Consider the following 18,232-nt stretch of genomic DNA (forward strand, 5'->3'; position numbering starts at 1 on the left):
ACGGAACATTTGACAAAAAGACATTTACCTGAAGAACAGTGCAGATGGGTTGTGCTGTTTGGGCTGTCATTATGGTCCAATACTAATCTGTTAGGACTGTAGTGAGGAGACAGGACTGTCATTATGGTCTAATACTAATCTGTTAGGACTGTAGTGAGGAGACAGGGCTGTCATTATGGTCTAATACTAATCTGTTAGGACTGTAGTGAGGAGACAGGGCTGTCATTATGGTCTAATACTAATTTGTTAGGACTGTAGTGAGGAGACAGGGCTGTCATTATGGTCTAATACTAATCTGTTAGGACTGTAGTGAGGAGACAGGGCTGTCATTATGGTCTAATACTAATCTGTTAGGACTGTAGTGAGGAGACAGGGCTGTCATTATGGTCTAATACTAATCTGTTAGGACTGTAGTGAGGAGACAGGGCTGTCATTATGGTCTAATACTAATCTGTTAGGACTGTAGTGAGGAGACAGGGCTGTCATTATGGTCTAATACTAATCTGTTAGGACTGTAGTGAGGAGACAGGGCTGTCATTATGGTCTAATACTAATCTGTTAGGACTGTAGTGAGGAGACAGGGCTGTCATTATGGTCTAATACTAATCTGTTAGGACTGTAGTGAGGAGACAGGGCTGTCATTATGGTCTAATACTAATCTGTTAGGACTGTAGTGAGGAGACAGGGCTGTCATTATGGTCTAATACTAATCTGTTAGGACTGTAGTGAGGAGACAGGGCTGTCATTATGGTCTAATACTAATCTGTTAGGACTGTAGTGAGGAGACAGGGCTGTCATTATGGTCTAATACTAATCTGTTAGGACTGTAGTGAGGAGACAGGGCTGTCATTATGGTCTAATACTAATCTGTTAGGACTGTAGTGAGGAGACAGGGCTGTCATTATGGTCTAATACTAATCTGTTAGGACTGTAGTGAGGAGACAGGGCTGTCATTATGGTCTAATACTAATCTGTTAGGACTGTAGTGAGGAGACAGGGCTGTCATTATGGTCTAATACTAATTTGTTAGGACTGTAGTGGAGACAGGGCTGTCATTATGGTCTAATACTAATTTGTTAGGACTGTAGTGAGGAGACAGGGCTGTCATTATGGTCTAATACTAATTTGTCAGGACTGTAGTGAGGAGACAGAACACTGGAAACATCCACAGGAGACGAAATAGTCATTAAGGCACTTTAATGGCAACAAGCATCATCACCACCTGAGACAGACAGAGACATACAGCAGCTCAGTCAGATATCACATAACCCTCCATACCCCAACACTCAGTTACAGAACCTCTCCGTTCTCTAACCCCAACACCCAGTTACAGATGTTCTATCCACATAGAGGAAATGGAGGATAAGGATGTTCTATCTACAGAGGAAATGGAGGAGGGATAAGGATGTTCTATCTACATAGAGGAAATGGAGGAGGGATAAGGATGTTCTATCTACATAGAGGAAATGGAGGAGGGATAAGGATGTTCTATCTACATAGAGGAAATGGAGGATAAGGATGTTCTATCCACAGAGGAAATGGAGGATAAGGATGTTCTATCTACATAGAGGAAATGGAGGAGGGATAAGGATGTTCTATCTACATAGAGGAAATGGAGGATAAGGATGTTCTATGGAAATGGAGGATAAGGATGTTCTATCTACATAGAGGAAATGGAGGATAAGGATGTTCTATCTACATAGAGGAAATGGAGGATAAGGATGTTCTACCCACATCGAGGAAATGGAGAACATCCTCACCACCATACTGTAGATAGAACATCCTCACCACCATACTGTAGGTAGGACATCCTCACCACCATACTGTAGGTAGGACATCCTCACCACCATACTGTAGGTAGAACATCCTCACCACCATACTGTAGGTAGAACATCCTCACCACCATACTGTAGGTAGGACATCCTCACCACCATACTGTAGGTAGAACATCCTCACCACCATACTGTAGGTAGAACATCCCCACCACCATACTGTAGGTAGGACATCCTCACCACCATACTGTAGGTAGAACATCCTCACCACCATACTGTAGGTAGAACATCCTCACCACCATACTGTAGGTAGAACATCCTCACCACCATACTGTAGGTAGGACATCCTCACCACCATACTGTAGGTAGGACTGGCTGTTATGACCAATCTGGTGTCAATGGTCACCTTCATATCTATTTTATTTATTTATAAAAAGACATTCTGAACTTTGTAAATGTCATTGTAAACAATGTCCTGGTAGTTTCTAGTAACAGAGGAGATAAAGCCAAAGCCAAGATGAACAGTGTGGTGTGTTATGTTGTCGTGGTGTGTTGTCGTGTGTTGTGTTGTCGTGGTGTGTTGTCGTGTGTTGTGTTGTTGTTGTGGTGGGTTGTTGCGTTGTTGTGGTGTGTTCTTGTGTTGTTTTGGTGTGTTGTTGTGTTGTTGTGGTGATGGTGTGTTGTTGTTGTGTTGTGGTGTTGTTGTGGTGATGGTGTGTTGTTGTGGTGTTGTTGTTTTGTTGTTGTGTTGTTGTGTTGTTGTGGTGTTGTGGTGGTGTTGTTGTTGTGTTGTGGTGGTGTTGTGTTGTTGTGGTGGTGTTGTTGTTGTGTTGTGGTGTTGTGTTGTTGTGTTGTGGTGTTGTGGTGTTGTTATTGTTGTGGTGGTGTGTTGTTGTTGTTGTGTTGTTGTGGTGGTGTTGTTGTTGTGTTGTGGTGTTGTTGTGTTGTGGTGGTGTTGTTGTGTTCTGGTGTTGTTGTGTTGTTGTTGTGTTGTGGTGGTGTTGTGGTGTTGTGTTGTTGTGGTGGTGTTGTTGTTGTGTTGTTGTGGTGTTGTTGTTGTGTTGTGCCGTGTTGTTGTGTTGTTGTGTTGTGGTGGTGTTGTTGTTGTGGTGTTGTTGTGGTGTGGTGGTGGTGTTGTTGTGGTGGTGTTGTGGTGTTGTTGTGTTGTTGTGGTGTTGTTGTGGTGTTGTGGTGTTGTTGTGGTGTTGTTGTGTTGTGGTGTGAGGCGTCCGAGGCACTTTGGAACTTCCAGGCTTCTTCCTCCCAGCTCTCTAACTCAACAGGAAACTGGAAACACAAACAGTTAGTCAGACAACACGGAGTGAAAAAGAAGTGTGTGTGTGTGTGTGTGTGTGTGTGTGTGTGTGTGTGTGTGTGTGTGTGTGTGTGTGTGTGTGTGTGTGTGTGTGTGTGTGTGTGTGTGTGTGTGTGTGTGTGTGTGTGTGTGTGTATTACCTGTAAGGGTATCCATGGTATTTAGCTCTAAAGATGGACAGCAGCCAACTGAAGAAGAGCATCACCAGACCGATCCCTGCTACACACATGACTAGAGACAGAGAGAGAGACTGATAGAAAACTGAGAAAAACACTGACTTGGTACAGACTCAGAGAGCACAGTCTGGCTATAGAGACCGGTCGTCACAGACAAACCTGGCTGCCCAGAGAGGACAGTCTGGCTGCCCAGAGAGGACAGTCTGGCTGTAGAGACCGGTCGTCACAGACAAACCTGGCTGCCCAGAGAGGACAGTCTGGCTGCCCAGAGAGGACAGTCTGGCTATAGAGACCGGTCGTCACAGACAAACCTGGCTGCCCAGAGAGGACAGTCTGGCTATAGAGACCGGTCGTCACAGACAAACCTGGCTGCCCAGAGAGGACAGTCTGGCTATAGAGACCGGTCGTCACAGACAAACCTGGCTGCCCAGAGAGGACAGTCTGGCTATAGAGACCGGTCATCACAGACAAACCTGGCTGCCCAGAGAGGACAGTCTGGCTATAAGAGACCGGTCGCTGCCCAGAGAGGACAGTCTGGCTATAAGAGACCGGTCGCTGCCCAGAGAGGACAGTCTGGCTATAAGAGACCGGTCGTGGTAGTGGTATGGGTGGTAATGATAATGATAACAGTTTAGTGGTGGTGGTAGTAGTAGTGGTATGGGTGGTAATGATAACAGTTTAGTGATGGTGGTGGTAGTAGTAGTGGTATGGGTGGTAATGATAACAGTTTAGTGATGGTGGTGGTAGTAGTAGTTGTGGTATGGGTGGTAATGATAACAGTTTAGTGGTGGTGGTAGTAGTAGTGGTATGGGTGGTAATGATAATGATAACAGTTTAGTGATGGTGGTGGTAGTAGTGGTATGGGTGGTAATGATAATGATAACAGTTTAGTGATGGTGGTGGTAGTAGTAGTGGTATGGGTGGTAATGATAACAGTTTAGTGATGGTGGTGGTAGTAGTAGTGGTATGGGTGGTAATGATAATGATAACAGTTTATTGGTGGTGGTGGTGGTAAAGTGGTATGGGTGGTAATGATAACAGTTTAGTGATGGTGGTAGTAGTAGTGGTATGGGTGGTAATGATAATGGTAACAGTTTAGTGGTGGTGGTGGTGGTGTTAGTAGTGGTATGGGTGGTAATGATAACAGTTTAGTGATGGTGGTGGTTGTAGTGGTATGGGTGGTAATGATAACAGTTTAGTGATGGTGGTAGTAGTAGTAGTGGTATGGGTGGTAATGATAACAGTTTAGTGATGGTGGTAGTAGTAGTAGTGGTATGGGTGGTAATGATAATGATAACAGTTTAGTGGTGGTGGTAGTAGTAGTGGTATGGGTGGTAATGATAATGATAACAGTTTGTGATGGTGGTAGTAGTGGTATGGGTGGTAATGATAACAGTTTAGTGATGGTGGTAGTAGTGGTAACAGTTTAGTGGTGATGGTGGTAGTAGTGGTATGGGTGGTAATGATAACAGTTTAGTGATGGTGGTGGTGCTAGTAGTAGTATGGGTGGTAATGGTAACAGTTTAGTGGTGATGGTGGTAGTAGTTGTGGTATGGGTGGTAATGGTAACAGTTTAGTGGTGGTAGTAGTAGTAGTGGTATGGGTGGTAATGGTAATGATAACAGTTTAGTGGTGGTAGTAGTAGTAGTGGTATGGGTGGTAATGGTAATGATAACAGTTTAGTGGTGGTAGTAGTAGTAGTGGTATGGGTGGTAATGATAATGATAACAGTTTGTGATGGTGGTAGTAGTGGTATGGGTGGTAATGATAACAGTTTAGTGATGGTGGTGGTAGTAGTAGTGGTATGGGTGGTAATGATAACAGTTTAGTGATGGTGGTGGTTGTAGTGGTATGGGTGGTAATGATAACAGTTTAGTGATGGTGGTAGTAGTAGTAGTGGTATGGGTGGTAATGATAACAGTTTAGTGATGGTGGTAGTAGTAGTAGTGGTATGGGTGGTAATGATAATGATAACAGTTTAGTGGTGGTGGTAGTAGTAGTGGTATGGGTGATAATGATAACAGTTTAGTGATGGTGGTGGTAGTAGTAGTGGTATGGGTGGTAATGATAACAGTTTAGTGATGGTGGTGGTTGTAGTGGTATGGGTGGTAATGATAACAGTTTAGTGATGGTGGTAGTAGTAGTAGTGGTATGGGTGGTAATGATAACAGTTTAGTGATGGTGGTAGTAGTAGTAGTGGTATGGGTGGTAATGATAATGATAACAGTTTAGTGGTGGTGGTAGTAGTAGTATGGGTGGTAATGATAATGATAACAGTTTAGTGGTGGTGGTAGTAGTAGTGGTATGGGTGATAATGATAACAGTTTAGTGATGGTGGTGGTAGTAGTAGTGGTATGGGTGGTAATGATAACAGTTTAGTGATGGTGGTAGTAGTAGTAGTGGTATAACAGTGGTAATGATAACAGTTTATTGGTGGTGGTAGTAGTGGTATGGGTGGTAATGATAACAGTTTAGTGGTGGTGGTAGTAGTAGGTATGGGTGGTAATGATAACAGTTTAGTGATGGTGGTAGTAGTGGTATGGGTGGTAATGATAACAGTTTAGTGGTGGTGGTGGTAGTGGTAGTGATAACAGTTTATGGTGGTGGTAATAGTGGTATGGGTGGTAATGATAACAGTTTAGTGATGGTGGTAGTAGTGGTATGGGTGGTAATGATAACAGTTTAGTGATGGTGGTAGTAGTGGTAACAGTTTAGTGGTGATGGTGGTGATGGTAACAGTTTAGTGATGGTGGTGGTAGTTATGTGGTAATGTTTAGTGGTGATGGTGGTAGTGGGGGTGGTAATGGTAACAGTTTAGTGGTGGTAGTAGTAGTAGTGGTATGTAGTAGTGGTAATGGTAATGATAACAGTTTAGTGGTGGTAGTAGTAGTAGTGGTATGGGTGGTAATGGTAATGATAACAGTTTAGTGGTGGTAGTAGTAGTAGTGGTATGGGTGGTAATGATAATGATAACAGTTTGTGATGGTGGTAGTAGTGGTATGGGTGGTAATGATAACAGTTTAGTGATGGTGGTGGTAGTAGTAGTGGTATGGGTGGTAATGATAACAGTTTAGTGATGGTGGTGGTTGTAGTGGTATGGGTGGTAATGATAACAGTTTAGTGATGGTGGTAGTAGTAGTAGTGGTATGGGTGGTAATGATAACAGTTTAGTGATGGTGGTAGTAGTAGTAGTGGTATGGGTGGTAATGATAATGATAACAGTTTAGTGGTGGTGGTAGTAGTAGTGGTATGGGTGATAATGATAACAGTTTAGTGATGGTGGTGGTAGTAGTAGTGGTATGGGTGGTAATGATAACAGTTTAGTGATGGTGGTAGTTGTAGTGGTATGGGTGGTAATGATAACAGTTTAGTGATGGTGATAACAGTTTAGTAGTAGTAGTGGTATGGGTGGTAATGATAACAGTTTAGTGGTAATGATAACAGTTTAGTGATGGTGGTAGTAGTAGTAGTGGTATGGGTGGTAATGATAATGATAACAGTTTAGTGGTGGTGGTAGTAGTAGTGGTATGGGTGGTAATGATAATGATAACAGTTTAGTGGTGGTGGTAGTAGTAGTGGTATGGGTGATAATGATAACAGTTTAGTGATGGTGGTGGTAGTAGTAGTGGTATGGGTGGTAATGATAACAGTTTAGTGATGGTGGTAGTAGTAGTAGTGGTATGGGTGGTAATGATAACAGTTTATTGGTGGTGGTAGTAGTGGTATGGGTGGTAATGATAACAGTTTAGTGGTGATGGTGGTAGTAGTAGTGGTATGGGTGGTAATGATAACAGTTTAGTGATGGTGGTAGTAGTGGTATGGGTGGTAATGATAACAGTTTAGTGGTGGTAGTAGTAGTGGTATGGGTGGTAATGATAACAGTTTATTGGTGGTGGTAGTAGTGGTATGGGTGGTAATGGTAACAGTTTAGTGATGGTGGTGGTAGTAGTAGTGGTATGGGTGGTAATGATAACAGTTTAGTGATGGTGGTGGTGGTAGTAATGATAACAGTTTAGTGATGGTGGTGGTAGTAGTAGTGGTATGGGTGGTAATGATAACAGTTTAGTGATGGTGGTAATGATAACAGTTTAGTGATGGTGGTGGTAGTAGTAGTGGTATGGGTGGTAATGATAACAGTTTAGTGGTGGTAGTAGTAGTGGTATGGGTGGTAATGATAACAGTTTAGTGGGTGGTAGTAGTTGTAGTGGGTGGTGGTAATGATAACAGTTTAGTGATGTGGTAGTAGTAGTAGTGGTATGGGTGGTAATGATAACAGTTTAGTGGTGGTGTAGTAGTAGGTATGGGTGGTAATGATAACAGTTTAGTGGTGGTAGTAGTAGTGGTATGGGTGGTAATGATAATGATAACAGTTTAGTGGTGGTGGTAGTAGTAGTGGTATGGGTGGTAATGATAACAGTTTAGTGATAGGTGGTGATGGTAGTAATGATAACAGTTTAGTGATGGGGTGGTGGTAGTAATGATAACAGTTTAGTGATGGTGGTGGTAGTAGTAGTGGTATGGGTGGTAATGATAACAGTTTAGTGGTGGTAGTAGTAGTGGTATGGGTGGTAATGATAACAGTTTAGTGGTGTGTGGTGGTAGTAGTGGTATGGGTGGTAATGATAACAGTTTAGTGATGGTGGTGGTAGTAACAGTTTAGTGATGATAACAGTTTAGTGATGGTGGTGGTGGTAAATGATAACAGTTTAGTGATGGTGGTGGTGGTAGTAGTGGTATGGGTGGTAATGATAACAGTTTAGTGATGGTGGTGGTGGTAATGATAACAGTTTAGTGATGGTGGTGGTAGTAATGATAACAGTTTAGTGATGGTGGTGGTAGTAGTGGTATGGGTGGTAATGATAACAGTTTAGTGATGGTGGTGGTGGTAGTAATGATAACAGTTTAGTGATGGTGGTGGTGGTAGTAATGATAACAGTTTAGTGATGGTGGTGGTGGTAGTAATGATAACAGTTTGATGATGGTGGTGGTAGTAGTAGTGGTATGGGTGGTAATGATAACAGTTTAGTGATGGTGGTGGTGGTAATGATAACAGTTTAGTGATGGTGGTGGTAGTAATGATAACAGTTTAGTGGTGGTGGTAGTAGTAGTGGTATGGGTGGTAATGATAACAGTTTAGTGATGGTGGTGGTAGTATGGGTGGTAATGATAACAGTTTAGTGATGGTGGTGGTGGTAGTAATGATAATGAGTTTAGTGATGGTGGTGGTGGTAATGATAACAGTTTAGTGATGGTGGTGGTAGTAGTGGTATGGGTGGTAGTAATGATAACAGTTTAGTGATGGTGGTGGTGGTAGTAACAGTTTAGTGATGGTGGTGGTAGTAATGATAACAGTTTAGTGGTGGTGGTAGTAGTAGTGGTATGGGTGGTAATGATAACAGTTTAGTGATGGTGGTGGTGGTAGTAGTAGTATGGGTGGTAATGATAACAGTTTAGTGATGGTGGTGGTGGTAGTAATGATAACAGTTTAGTGATGGTGGTGGTAGTAATGATAACAGTTTAGTGATGGTGGTAGTAGTAATGATAACAGTTTAGTGATGGTGGTGGTAGTAGTAATGATAACAGTTTAGTGATGGTGGTGGTAGTAATGATAACAGTTTAGTGATGGTGGTAGTAGTAATGATAACAGTTTAGTGATGGTGGTGGTGGTAGTAGTGGTATGGGTGGTAATGATAACAGTTTAGTGATGGTGGTAGTAGTAATGATAACAGTTTAGTGATGGTGGTGGTAGTAATGATAACAGTTTAGTGATGGTGGTGGTAGTAGTGGTATGGGTGGTAATGATAACAGTTTAGTGATGGTGGTGGTGGTAGTAATGATAACAGTTTAGTGATGGTGGTGGTAGTAGTAGTGGTATGGGTGGTAATGATAACAGTTTAGTGATGGTGGTGGTAGTAGTAATGATAACAGTTTAGTGATGGTGGTGGTGGTAATGATAACAGTTTAGTGATGGTGGTGGTGGTAGTAATGATAACAGTTTAGTGATGGTGGTGGTGGTAATGATAACAGTTTAGTGATGGTGGTGGTAGTAATGATAACAGTTTAGTGATGGTGGTGGTAGTAGTGGTATGGGTGGTAATGATAACAGTTTAGTGATGGTGGTGGTAGTATGGGTAATGATAACAGTTTAGTGATGGTGGTGGTAATGATAGTATGGTGGTGGTAATGATAACAGTTTAGTGATGGTGGTGGTAGTAAATGATAACAGTTTAGTGATGGTGGTGGTGGTAATGATAACAGTTTAGTGATGGTGGTGGTAATGATAACAGTTTAGTGATGGTGGTAGGTAGTAATGATAACAGTTTAGTGATGGTGGTGGTGGTAGTGGTAATGATAACAGTTTAGTGATGGTGGTGGTAGTAGTAATGATAACAGTTTAGTGGGTGGTGGTGGTAATGATAACAGTTTAGTGATGGTGGTGGTGGTAGTAGTATGGGGTGGTAATGATAACAGTTTAGTGATGGTGGTGGTAGTAGTAGTGGTATGGGTGGTAATGATAACAGTTTAGTGATGGTGGTGGTAGTAGTATGGGTGGTAATGATGATAACAGTTTAGTGATGGTGGTGGTAGTAATGTAGTAATGATAAACAGTTTAGTGATGGTGGTGGTGGTAGTAATGATAACAGTTTAGTGATGGTGGTAGTGGTAATGATAACAGTTTAGTGATGGTGGTAGGTAGGTGGTGGTAGTAGTGGTATAATGATAACAGTTTAGTGATGGTGGTGGTAGTAATGATAACAGTTTAGTGATGGTGGTGGTAGTAGTAGTGGTATGTAATGATAACAGTTTAGTGATGGTGGTGGTAGTAGTAGTATGGGTGGTAATGATAACAGTTTAGTGATGGTGGTGGTAGTAGTATGATAACAGTTTAGTGATGGTGGTGGTGGTAGTGGTATGGGTGGTAATGATAACAGTTTAGTGATGGTGGTGGTAGTAGTAATGGTAACAGTTTAGTGATAACAGTTTAGTGGTGGTGGTGTAGTAGTGGTATGGGTGGTAATGATAACAGTTTAGTGATGGTGGTGGTAGTAGTAATGATAACAGTTTAGTGATGGTGGTGGTGGTAATGATAACAGTTTAGTGATGGTGGTGGTGGTAGTAATGATAACAGTTTAGTGATGGTGGTGGTGGTAATGATAACAGTTTAGTGATGGTGGTGGTAGTAATGATAACAGTTTAGTGATGGTGGTGGTAGTAGTGGTATGGGTGGTAATGATAACAGTTTAGTGATGGTGGTGGTGGGTAGTATGATAACAGTTTAGTGATGGTGGTGGTGGTAGTAATGATAACAGTTTAGTGGTGGTGGTGGTAGTAGTAATGATAACAGTTTAGTGGTGGTGGTGGTGGTAGTAATGATAACAGTTTAGTGATGGTGGTGGTGGTAGTAATGATAACAGTTTAGTGATGGTAGTAGTAGTATGGGTGGTAATGGTAACAGTTTAGTGGTGATGGTGGTAGTAGTGGTATGGGTGGTAATGATAACAGTTTAGTGATGGTGGTGGTGCTAGTAGTAGTATGGGTGGTAATGGTAACAGTTTAGTGGTGGTAGTAGTAGTGGTATGGGTGGTAATGGTAATGATAACAGTTTAGTGGTGGTAGTAGTAGTAGTGGTATGGGTGGTAATGATAATGATAACAGTTTGTGATGGTGGTAGTAGTGGTATGGGTGGTAATGATAATGATAACAGTTTAGTGATGGTGGTAGTAGTAACAGTTTAGGTGATGGGTGGTAATGAATGATAACAGTTTAGTGATGGTGGTGGTAGTAGTAGTATGGGTGGTAATGATAACAGTTTAGTGATGGTGGTAGTAGTGATAACAGGTGTGGTAATGATAACAGTTTAGTGATGGTGGTAGTAGTAGTAGTGGTATGGGTGGTAATGGTATAATGATTTAGTGATGGTGGTTAGTAGTGGTGGTGGTGGTGGTAATGATAATGATAACAGTTTAGTGGTGGTGGTAGTAGTGGTATGGGTGATAACAGTTTAGTGATGGTGGTAGTAGTAGTTTAGTATGGGTGGTAATGATAACAGTTTAGTGATGGTGGTGGTAGTAGTAGTAACAGTTTAGTATGGTGGTGGTAATGATAACAGTTTAGTGATGGTGGTGGTGGTAGTAATGATAACAGTTTAGTGATGGTGGTGGTAGTAGATAACAGTTTAGTGATGGTGGTGGTAGTAATGATAACAGTTTAGTGATGGTGGTGGTAGTAGTAGTGGTATGGGTAATGATAACAGTTTAGTGATGGTGGTGGTGGTAGTAATGATAACAGTTTAGTGATGGTGGTGGTAGTAGTATGATATACAGTTTAGTGATGGTGGTGGTGGTAGTAGTGGTATGGGTGGTAATGATAACAGTTTAGTGATGGTGGTAGTAGTAGTAATGATAACAGTTTAGTGATGGTGGTGGTGGTAGTAGTGGTATGGGTGGTAATGATAACAGTTTAGTGATGGTGGTGGTAGTAGTAGTGGTATGGGTGGTAATGATAACAGTTTAGTGATGGTGGTGGTAGTAGTAATGGTTTAGTGGGTGGTGGTGGTATGATAACAGTTTAGTGATGTTTAGTGATGGTGGTGGTGGTAGTAATGATAACAGTTTAGTGATGGTGGTGGTGGTAATGATAACAGTTAGTGATGGTGGTGGTAGTAATGATAACAGTTTAGTGATGGTGGTGGTAGTAGTGGTATGTGTGTAATGATAACAGTTTAGTGATGGTGGTGGTAGTAGTAATGATAACAGTTTAGTGATGGTGGTGGTGGTGGTGGTGGTAGGTGGTATGGGTGGTAATGATAACAGTTTAGTGATGGTGGTGGTGTTTAGTGGTGGTGGTGGTGGTAGTAATGATAACAGTTTAGTGATGGTGGTAGTAGTGTGGTATGGGTGGTAATGATAACAGTTTAGTGATGGTGGTGGTAGTAGTAGTGTATGGTGGTGGTAATGATAACAGTTTAGTGGTGGTGGTGGTAATGTAGTAGTGGTATGGGTGGTAATGATAACAGTTTAGTGATGGTGGTGGTGGTAGTAGGGTGGTAATGGTAACAGTAAGTGATAATGTGGTGGTGGTAGTAGTGGTATGGGTGGTAATGATAACAGTTTAGTGGTGGTGGTGGTAGTAGTAGTGGTATGGGTGGTAATGATAACAGTTTAGTGATGGTGGTGGTAGTAGTGGTATGGGTGGTAATGATAACAGTTTAGTGATGGTGGTAGTAGTGGTATGGGTGGTAATGATAATGATAACAGTTTGTGATGGTGGTAGTAGTGGTATGGGTGGTAATGATAATGATAACAGTTTAGTGGTGGTGGTAGTAGTAGTGGTATGGGTGATAATGATAACAGTTTAGTGATGGTGGTGGTAGTAGTAGTGGTATGGGTGGTAATGATAACAGTTTAGTGATGGTGGTGGTTGTAGTGGTATGGGTGGTAATGATAACAGTTTAGTGATGGTGGTAGTAGTAGTAGTGGTATGGGTGGTAATGATAACAGTTTAGTGATGGTGGTGGTAGTAGTAGTGGTATGGGTGGTAATGATAATGATAACAGTTTAGTGGTGGTGGTAGTAGTGGTGGGTGGTAATGATAATGATAACAGTTTAGTGGTGGTGGTAGTAGTAGTGGTATGGGTGGTAATGATAACAGTTTAGTGATGGTGGTGGTAGTAGTAGTGGTATGGGTGGTAATGATAACAGTTTAGTGGTGGTATGGTGGTAGTATGATAACAGTTTAGTGGTATGGTAGTGGTAATGATAATAACAGTTTAGTGATGGTGGTAGTAGTAGTGGTATGGGTGGTAATGATAACAGTTTAGTGATGGTGGTGGTAGGTATGTGGTAATGATAACAGTTTATGTGGTGGTGGTAGTAGTTTAGTGATGGTGTGGTAATGATAACAGTTTAGTGATGGTGGTGGTATGGGTGGTAATGATAACAGTTTAGTGATGGTGGTGGTAGTAATGTAGTGGTATGGGTGGTAATGATAACAGTTTAGTGATGGTGGTGGTAGTAGTAATGTGTTTAGTGATGGTGGTGGTAGTAAGTGATGGGTGGTAATGATAACAGTTTAGTGATGGTGGTAGTATGATAACAGTTTAGTGATGGTGGTGGTAGTGATAACAGTTTAGTGATGGTGGTAGTAATGATAACAGTTTAGTGGTGGTAGTAGTTGTGGTATGGGTGGTAATGATAACAGTTTAGTGGTGGTAGTAGTAGTGGTATGGGTGGTAATGATAACAGTTTAGTGGGTGGTATAGTAATGATAACAGGTATGGGGTGGTAATGATAACAGTTTAGTGATGTGGTGGTAGGTAATGATAACAGTATGGGTGGTAATGATAACAGTTTAGTGATGGTGGTGGTAGTAGTGGTATGGGTGGTAATGATAACAGTTTAGTGATGGTGGTGGTAGTAGTATGATAACAGTTTAGTGATGGTGGTGGTAATGATAACAGTTTAGTGATGGTGGTGGTGGTAGTAATGATAACAGTTTAGTGATGGTGGTGGTAGTAGTAGTGGTATGGGTGGTAATGATAACAGTTTAGTGGTGGTAGTGGTGGTATGGGTGGTAATGATAACAGTTTAGTGGTGGTAGTAGGTTTAGTGGTGGTAATGATAACAGTTTAGTGATGGTGGTGGTAGTAGTAATGATAACAGTTTAGTGATGGTGGTGGTGGTAGTAATGATAACAGTTTAGTGATGGTGGTGTGGTGGTAGTAGTGGTATGGGTGGTAATGATAACAGTTTAGTGATGGTGGTGGTGGTAATGATAACAGTTTAGTGATGGTGGTGGTAGTAATGATAACAGTTTAGTGATGGTGGTGGTGTAATGTGTTTAGTGATGGTGGTGGTGGTAGTAATGATAACAGTTTAGTGATGGTGGTGGTGGTAGTAATGATAACAGTTTAGTGATGGTGGTGGTAGTAGTAACAGTTTAGTATGGTGGTGGTAATGATAACAGTTTAGTGATGGTGGTGGTAGGGTAGTAATGATAACAGTTTAGTGATGGTGGTGGTAGTAGTAGTGTATGGGTGGTAATGATAACAGTTTAGTGATGGTGGTGGTAGTAGTAATGATAACAGTTTAGTATGGTGGTGGTAGTAGTAATGATAAACAGTTTAGTGATGGTGGTGGTGGTAGTAATGATAACAGTTTAGTGATGGTGGTGGTGATAACAGTTTAGTGATGGTGGTGGTAGTAATGATAACAGTTTAGTGATGTGGTGGTAGTAGTAGTAGTGGTATGGGTGGTAATGATAACAGTTTAGTGATGGTGGTGGTAGTAGTAGGTATGGGTGGTAATGATAACAGTTTAGTGATGGTGGTGGTGGTAGTAATGATAACAGTTTAGTGATGGTGGTGGTAGTAATGATAACAGTTTAGTGATGGTGGTGGTAATGATAACAGTTTAGTGATGGTGGTGGTGTAGTAATGATAACAGTTTAGTGATGGTGGTGGTATGGTGGTATAGTAATGATAACAGTTTAGTGATGGTGGTGGTAGTAAATGATAACAGTTTAGTGATGGTGGTGGTGGTAGTAGTGGTATGATAATGATAACAGTTTAGTGATGGTGGTGGTGGTAGTAGTGGTGATAACAGTTTAGTGATGGTGGTGGTAGTGGGTGGTGGTGGTAATGATAACAGTTTAGTGATGGTGGTGGTAGTAGTAATGATAACAGTTTAGTGATGGTGGTGGTAGTAATGATAACAGTTTAGTGATGGTGGTGGTAGTAATGATAACAGTTTAGTGATGGTGGTGGTAGTAATGATAACAGTTTAGTGATGGTGGTGGTGGTAGTAGTGTTTAGTATGGGTGGTAATGATAACAGTTTAGTGATGGTGGTGGTAGTAATGATAACAGTTTAGTGATGGTGGTGGTAATGATAACAGTTTAGTGATGGTGGTGGTAGTAGTATGGGTGGTAATGATAACAGTTTAGTGATGGTGGTGGTGGTAGTAATGATAACAGTTTAGTGATGGTGGTGGTAGTAGTAGTGGTATGGGTGGTAATGATAACAGTTTAGTGATGGTGGTGGTAGTAGTAATGATAACAGTTTAGTGATGGTGGTGGTGGTAATGATAACAGTTTAGTGATGGTGGTGGTGGTAGTAATGATAACAGTTTAGTGATGGTGGTGGTGGTAATGATAACAGTTTAGTGATGGTGGTGGTAGTAATGATAACAGTTTAGTGATGGTGGTGGTGGTAGTAATGATAACAGTTTAGTGATGGTGGTGGTGGTAGTAATGATAACAGTTTAGTGATGGTGGTGGTGGTAAATGATAACAGTTTAGTGATGGTGGTGGTGTAGTAGTAATGATAACAGTTTAGTGATTAGTGGTGGTGGTAATGATAACAGTTTAGTGTGGTGGTAGGTAGTAATGATAACAGTTTAGTGATGGTGGTGGTGGTAGTAATGATAACAGTTTAGTGATGGTAGTAGTAGTGGTATGGGTGGTAATGATAACAGTTTAGTGATGGTGGTGGTAGTAGTAATGATAACAGTTTAGTGATGGTGGTGGTGGTAATGATAACAGTTTAGTGATGGTGGTGGTGGTAGTAATGATAACAGTTTAGTGATGGTGGTGGTGGTAATGATAACAGTTTAGTGATGGTGGTGGTAGTAATGATAACAGTTTAGTGGTGGTGGTAGTAGTAGTGGTATGGGTGGTAATGATAACAGTTTAGTGGTGGTGGTGGTGGTAGTAATGATAACAGTTTAGTGGTGGTGGTGGTGGTAATGATAACAGTTTAGTGATGGTGGTGGTGGTAATGATAACAGTTTAGTGATGGTGGTGGTAGTAATGATAACAGTTTAGTGGTGGTGGTGGTAGTAGTAATGATAACAGTTTAGTATGGTGTAATGATAACAGTTTAGTGATGGTGGTGGTAGTAGTAGTGTATGGGTGGTAATGATAACAGTTTAGTGATGGTGGTGGTGGTAGTAATGATAACAGTTTAGTGATGGTGGTGGTAGTAATGATAACAGTTTAGTGATGGTGGTGGTAGTAATGATAACAGTTTAGTGATGGTGGTGGTGGTAATATAACAGTTTAGTGATGGTGGTGGTAGTAGTATGATAACAGTTTAGTGATGGTGGTAGTAGTAATGATAACAGTTTAGTGATGGTGGTGGTGGTAGTAGTGGTATGGTGGTGGTAATGATAACAGTTTAGTGATGGTGGTGGTAGTAGTAATGATAACAGTTTAGTGATGGTGGTGGTATGAATGATAACAGTTTAGTGATGGTGGTGGTGGTAATGATAACAGTTTAGTGATGGTGGTGGTAGTAATGATAACAGTTTAGTGGTGGTGGTAGTAGTGGTATGGGTGGTAATGATAACAGTTTAGTGATGGTGGTGGTAATGTAGTAGTAGTATGGGTGGTAATGAATAACAGTTTAGTGATGGTGGTAGGTGGTAGTAGTAATGATAACAGTTTAGTGATGGTGGTGGTAGTAATGGTTTAGTAATGATAACAGTTTAGTGATGGTGGTGGTGGTAGTAGTGATAACAGTAATGATAACAGTTTAGTGGTATGGTGGTAATGATAACAGTTTAGTGATGGTGGTGGTAGTAGTAATGGGTGGTAATGATAACAGTTTAGTGATGGTGGTGGTGTAGTAGTAATGATAACAGTTTAGTGATGGTGGTGGTATGATAACAGTTTAGTGATGGTGGTGGTGGTAGTAATGATAACAGTTTAGTGTGGTGGTAGTATGGGTGGTGATAACAGTTTAGTGATGGTGGTGGTGGTAGTAATGATAACAGTTTAGTGATGGTGGTGGTAGTAGTAATGGGTGGTAATGATAACAGTTTAGTGATGGTGGTGGTGGTAGTAGTGGTATGGGTGGTAATGATAACAGTTTAGTGATGGTGGTAGTAGTAAAGATAACAGTTTAGTGATGGTGGTGGTGGTAGTAGTGGTATGGGTGGTAATGATAACAGTTTAGTGATGGTGGTGGTAGTAGTAATGATAACAGTTTAGTGATGGTGGTGGTGGTGGTAATGATAACAGTTTAGTGATGGTGGTGGTGGTAATGATAACAGTTTAGTGATGGTGGTGGTAGTAATGATAACAGTTTAGTGGTGGTGGTAGTAGTAGTGGTATGGGTGGTAATGATAACAGTTTAGTGATGGTGGTGGTGGTAGTAGTAGTATGGGTGGTAATGATAACAGTTTAGTGATGGTGGTGGTGGTGGTAATGATAACAGTTTAGTGATGGTGGTGGTAGTAATGATGTTTAGTGATGGTGGTGGTAGTAATGATAACAGTTTAGTGATGGTGGTGGTGGTAGTGGTGGTGGATAACAGTTTAGTGATGGTGGTGGTAGTAATGGTATGTTTAGTGATGGTGGTAGTAATGATAACAGTTTAGTGATGGTGGTGGTAGTAGTAGTGGTGGTAATGATGGGTGGTAATGATAACAGTTTAGTGATGGTGGTGGTGGTAGTAGTAATGATAACAGTTTAGTGATGGTGGTGGTGGTGGTGGTAGTAGTGGTATGGGTGGTAATGATAACAGTTTAGTGATGGTGGTGGTAGTAGTAATGATAACAGTTTAGTGATGGTGGTGGTAATGGTAATGATAACAGTTTAGTGGTGGTGGTGGTAGTAATGATAACAGTTTAGTGATGGTGGTAGTAATGATAACAGTTTAGTGGTGGTGGTAGTAGTAGTGGTATGGGTGGTAATGATAACAGTTTAGTGATGGTGGTGGTAGTAGTAGTGATGATAACAGTTTAGTGATGGTGGTGGTAGTAGTGATAACAGTTTAGTGATGGTGGTGGTAGTAATGATAACAGTTTAGGTGGTGGTGGTAGTATGGTAATGATAACAGTTTAGTGATGGTGGTGGTGGTAGTAGTGGTATGGGTGGTAATGATAACAGTTTAGTGATGGTGGTAGTAGTAAAGATAACAGTTTAGTGGTGGTGGTAGTAGTGGTATGGGTGGTAATGATAACAGTTTA

The 18,232-nt window shown here is 41.3% G+C and overlaps 1 protein-coding gene across 1 annotated transcript in view; it reads right to left on the bottom strand.

Annotated features, from left to right (window-relative positions):
* Positions 1–2,868: 2,868 nt before the first annotated feature.
* The window catches only part of LOC123994225 (magnesium transporter protein 1-like), a 45,480-nt gene continuing 30,116 nt past the window's right edge, over positions 2,869–18,232 (bottom strand). The window contains exons 9-10 of the mRNA XM_046296762.1: positions 3,228–3,318; positions 2,869–3,059 (exon numbers count right to left, since the gene is read on the bottom strand). Coding sequence (XP_046152718.1) covers positions 3,044–3,059; positions 3,228–3,318 — 107 coding nt within the window. The 3' untranslated portion in view covers positions 2,869–3,043. The remainder of the gene's footprint in view (positions 3,060–3,227; positions 3,319–18,232) is intronic.

Source organism: Oncorhynchus gorbuscha, linkage group LG13 (genome assembly GCF_021184085.1).
Source record: "Oncorhynchus gorbuscha isolate QuinsamMale2020 ecotype Even-year linkage group LG13, OgorEven_v1.0, whole genome shotgun sequence".
Lineage (NCBI taxonomy): Eukaryota > Metazoa > Chordata > Actinopteri > Salmoniformes > Salmonidae > Oncorhynchus > Oncorhynchus gorbuscha.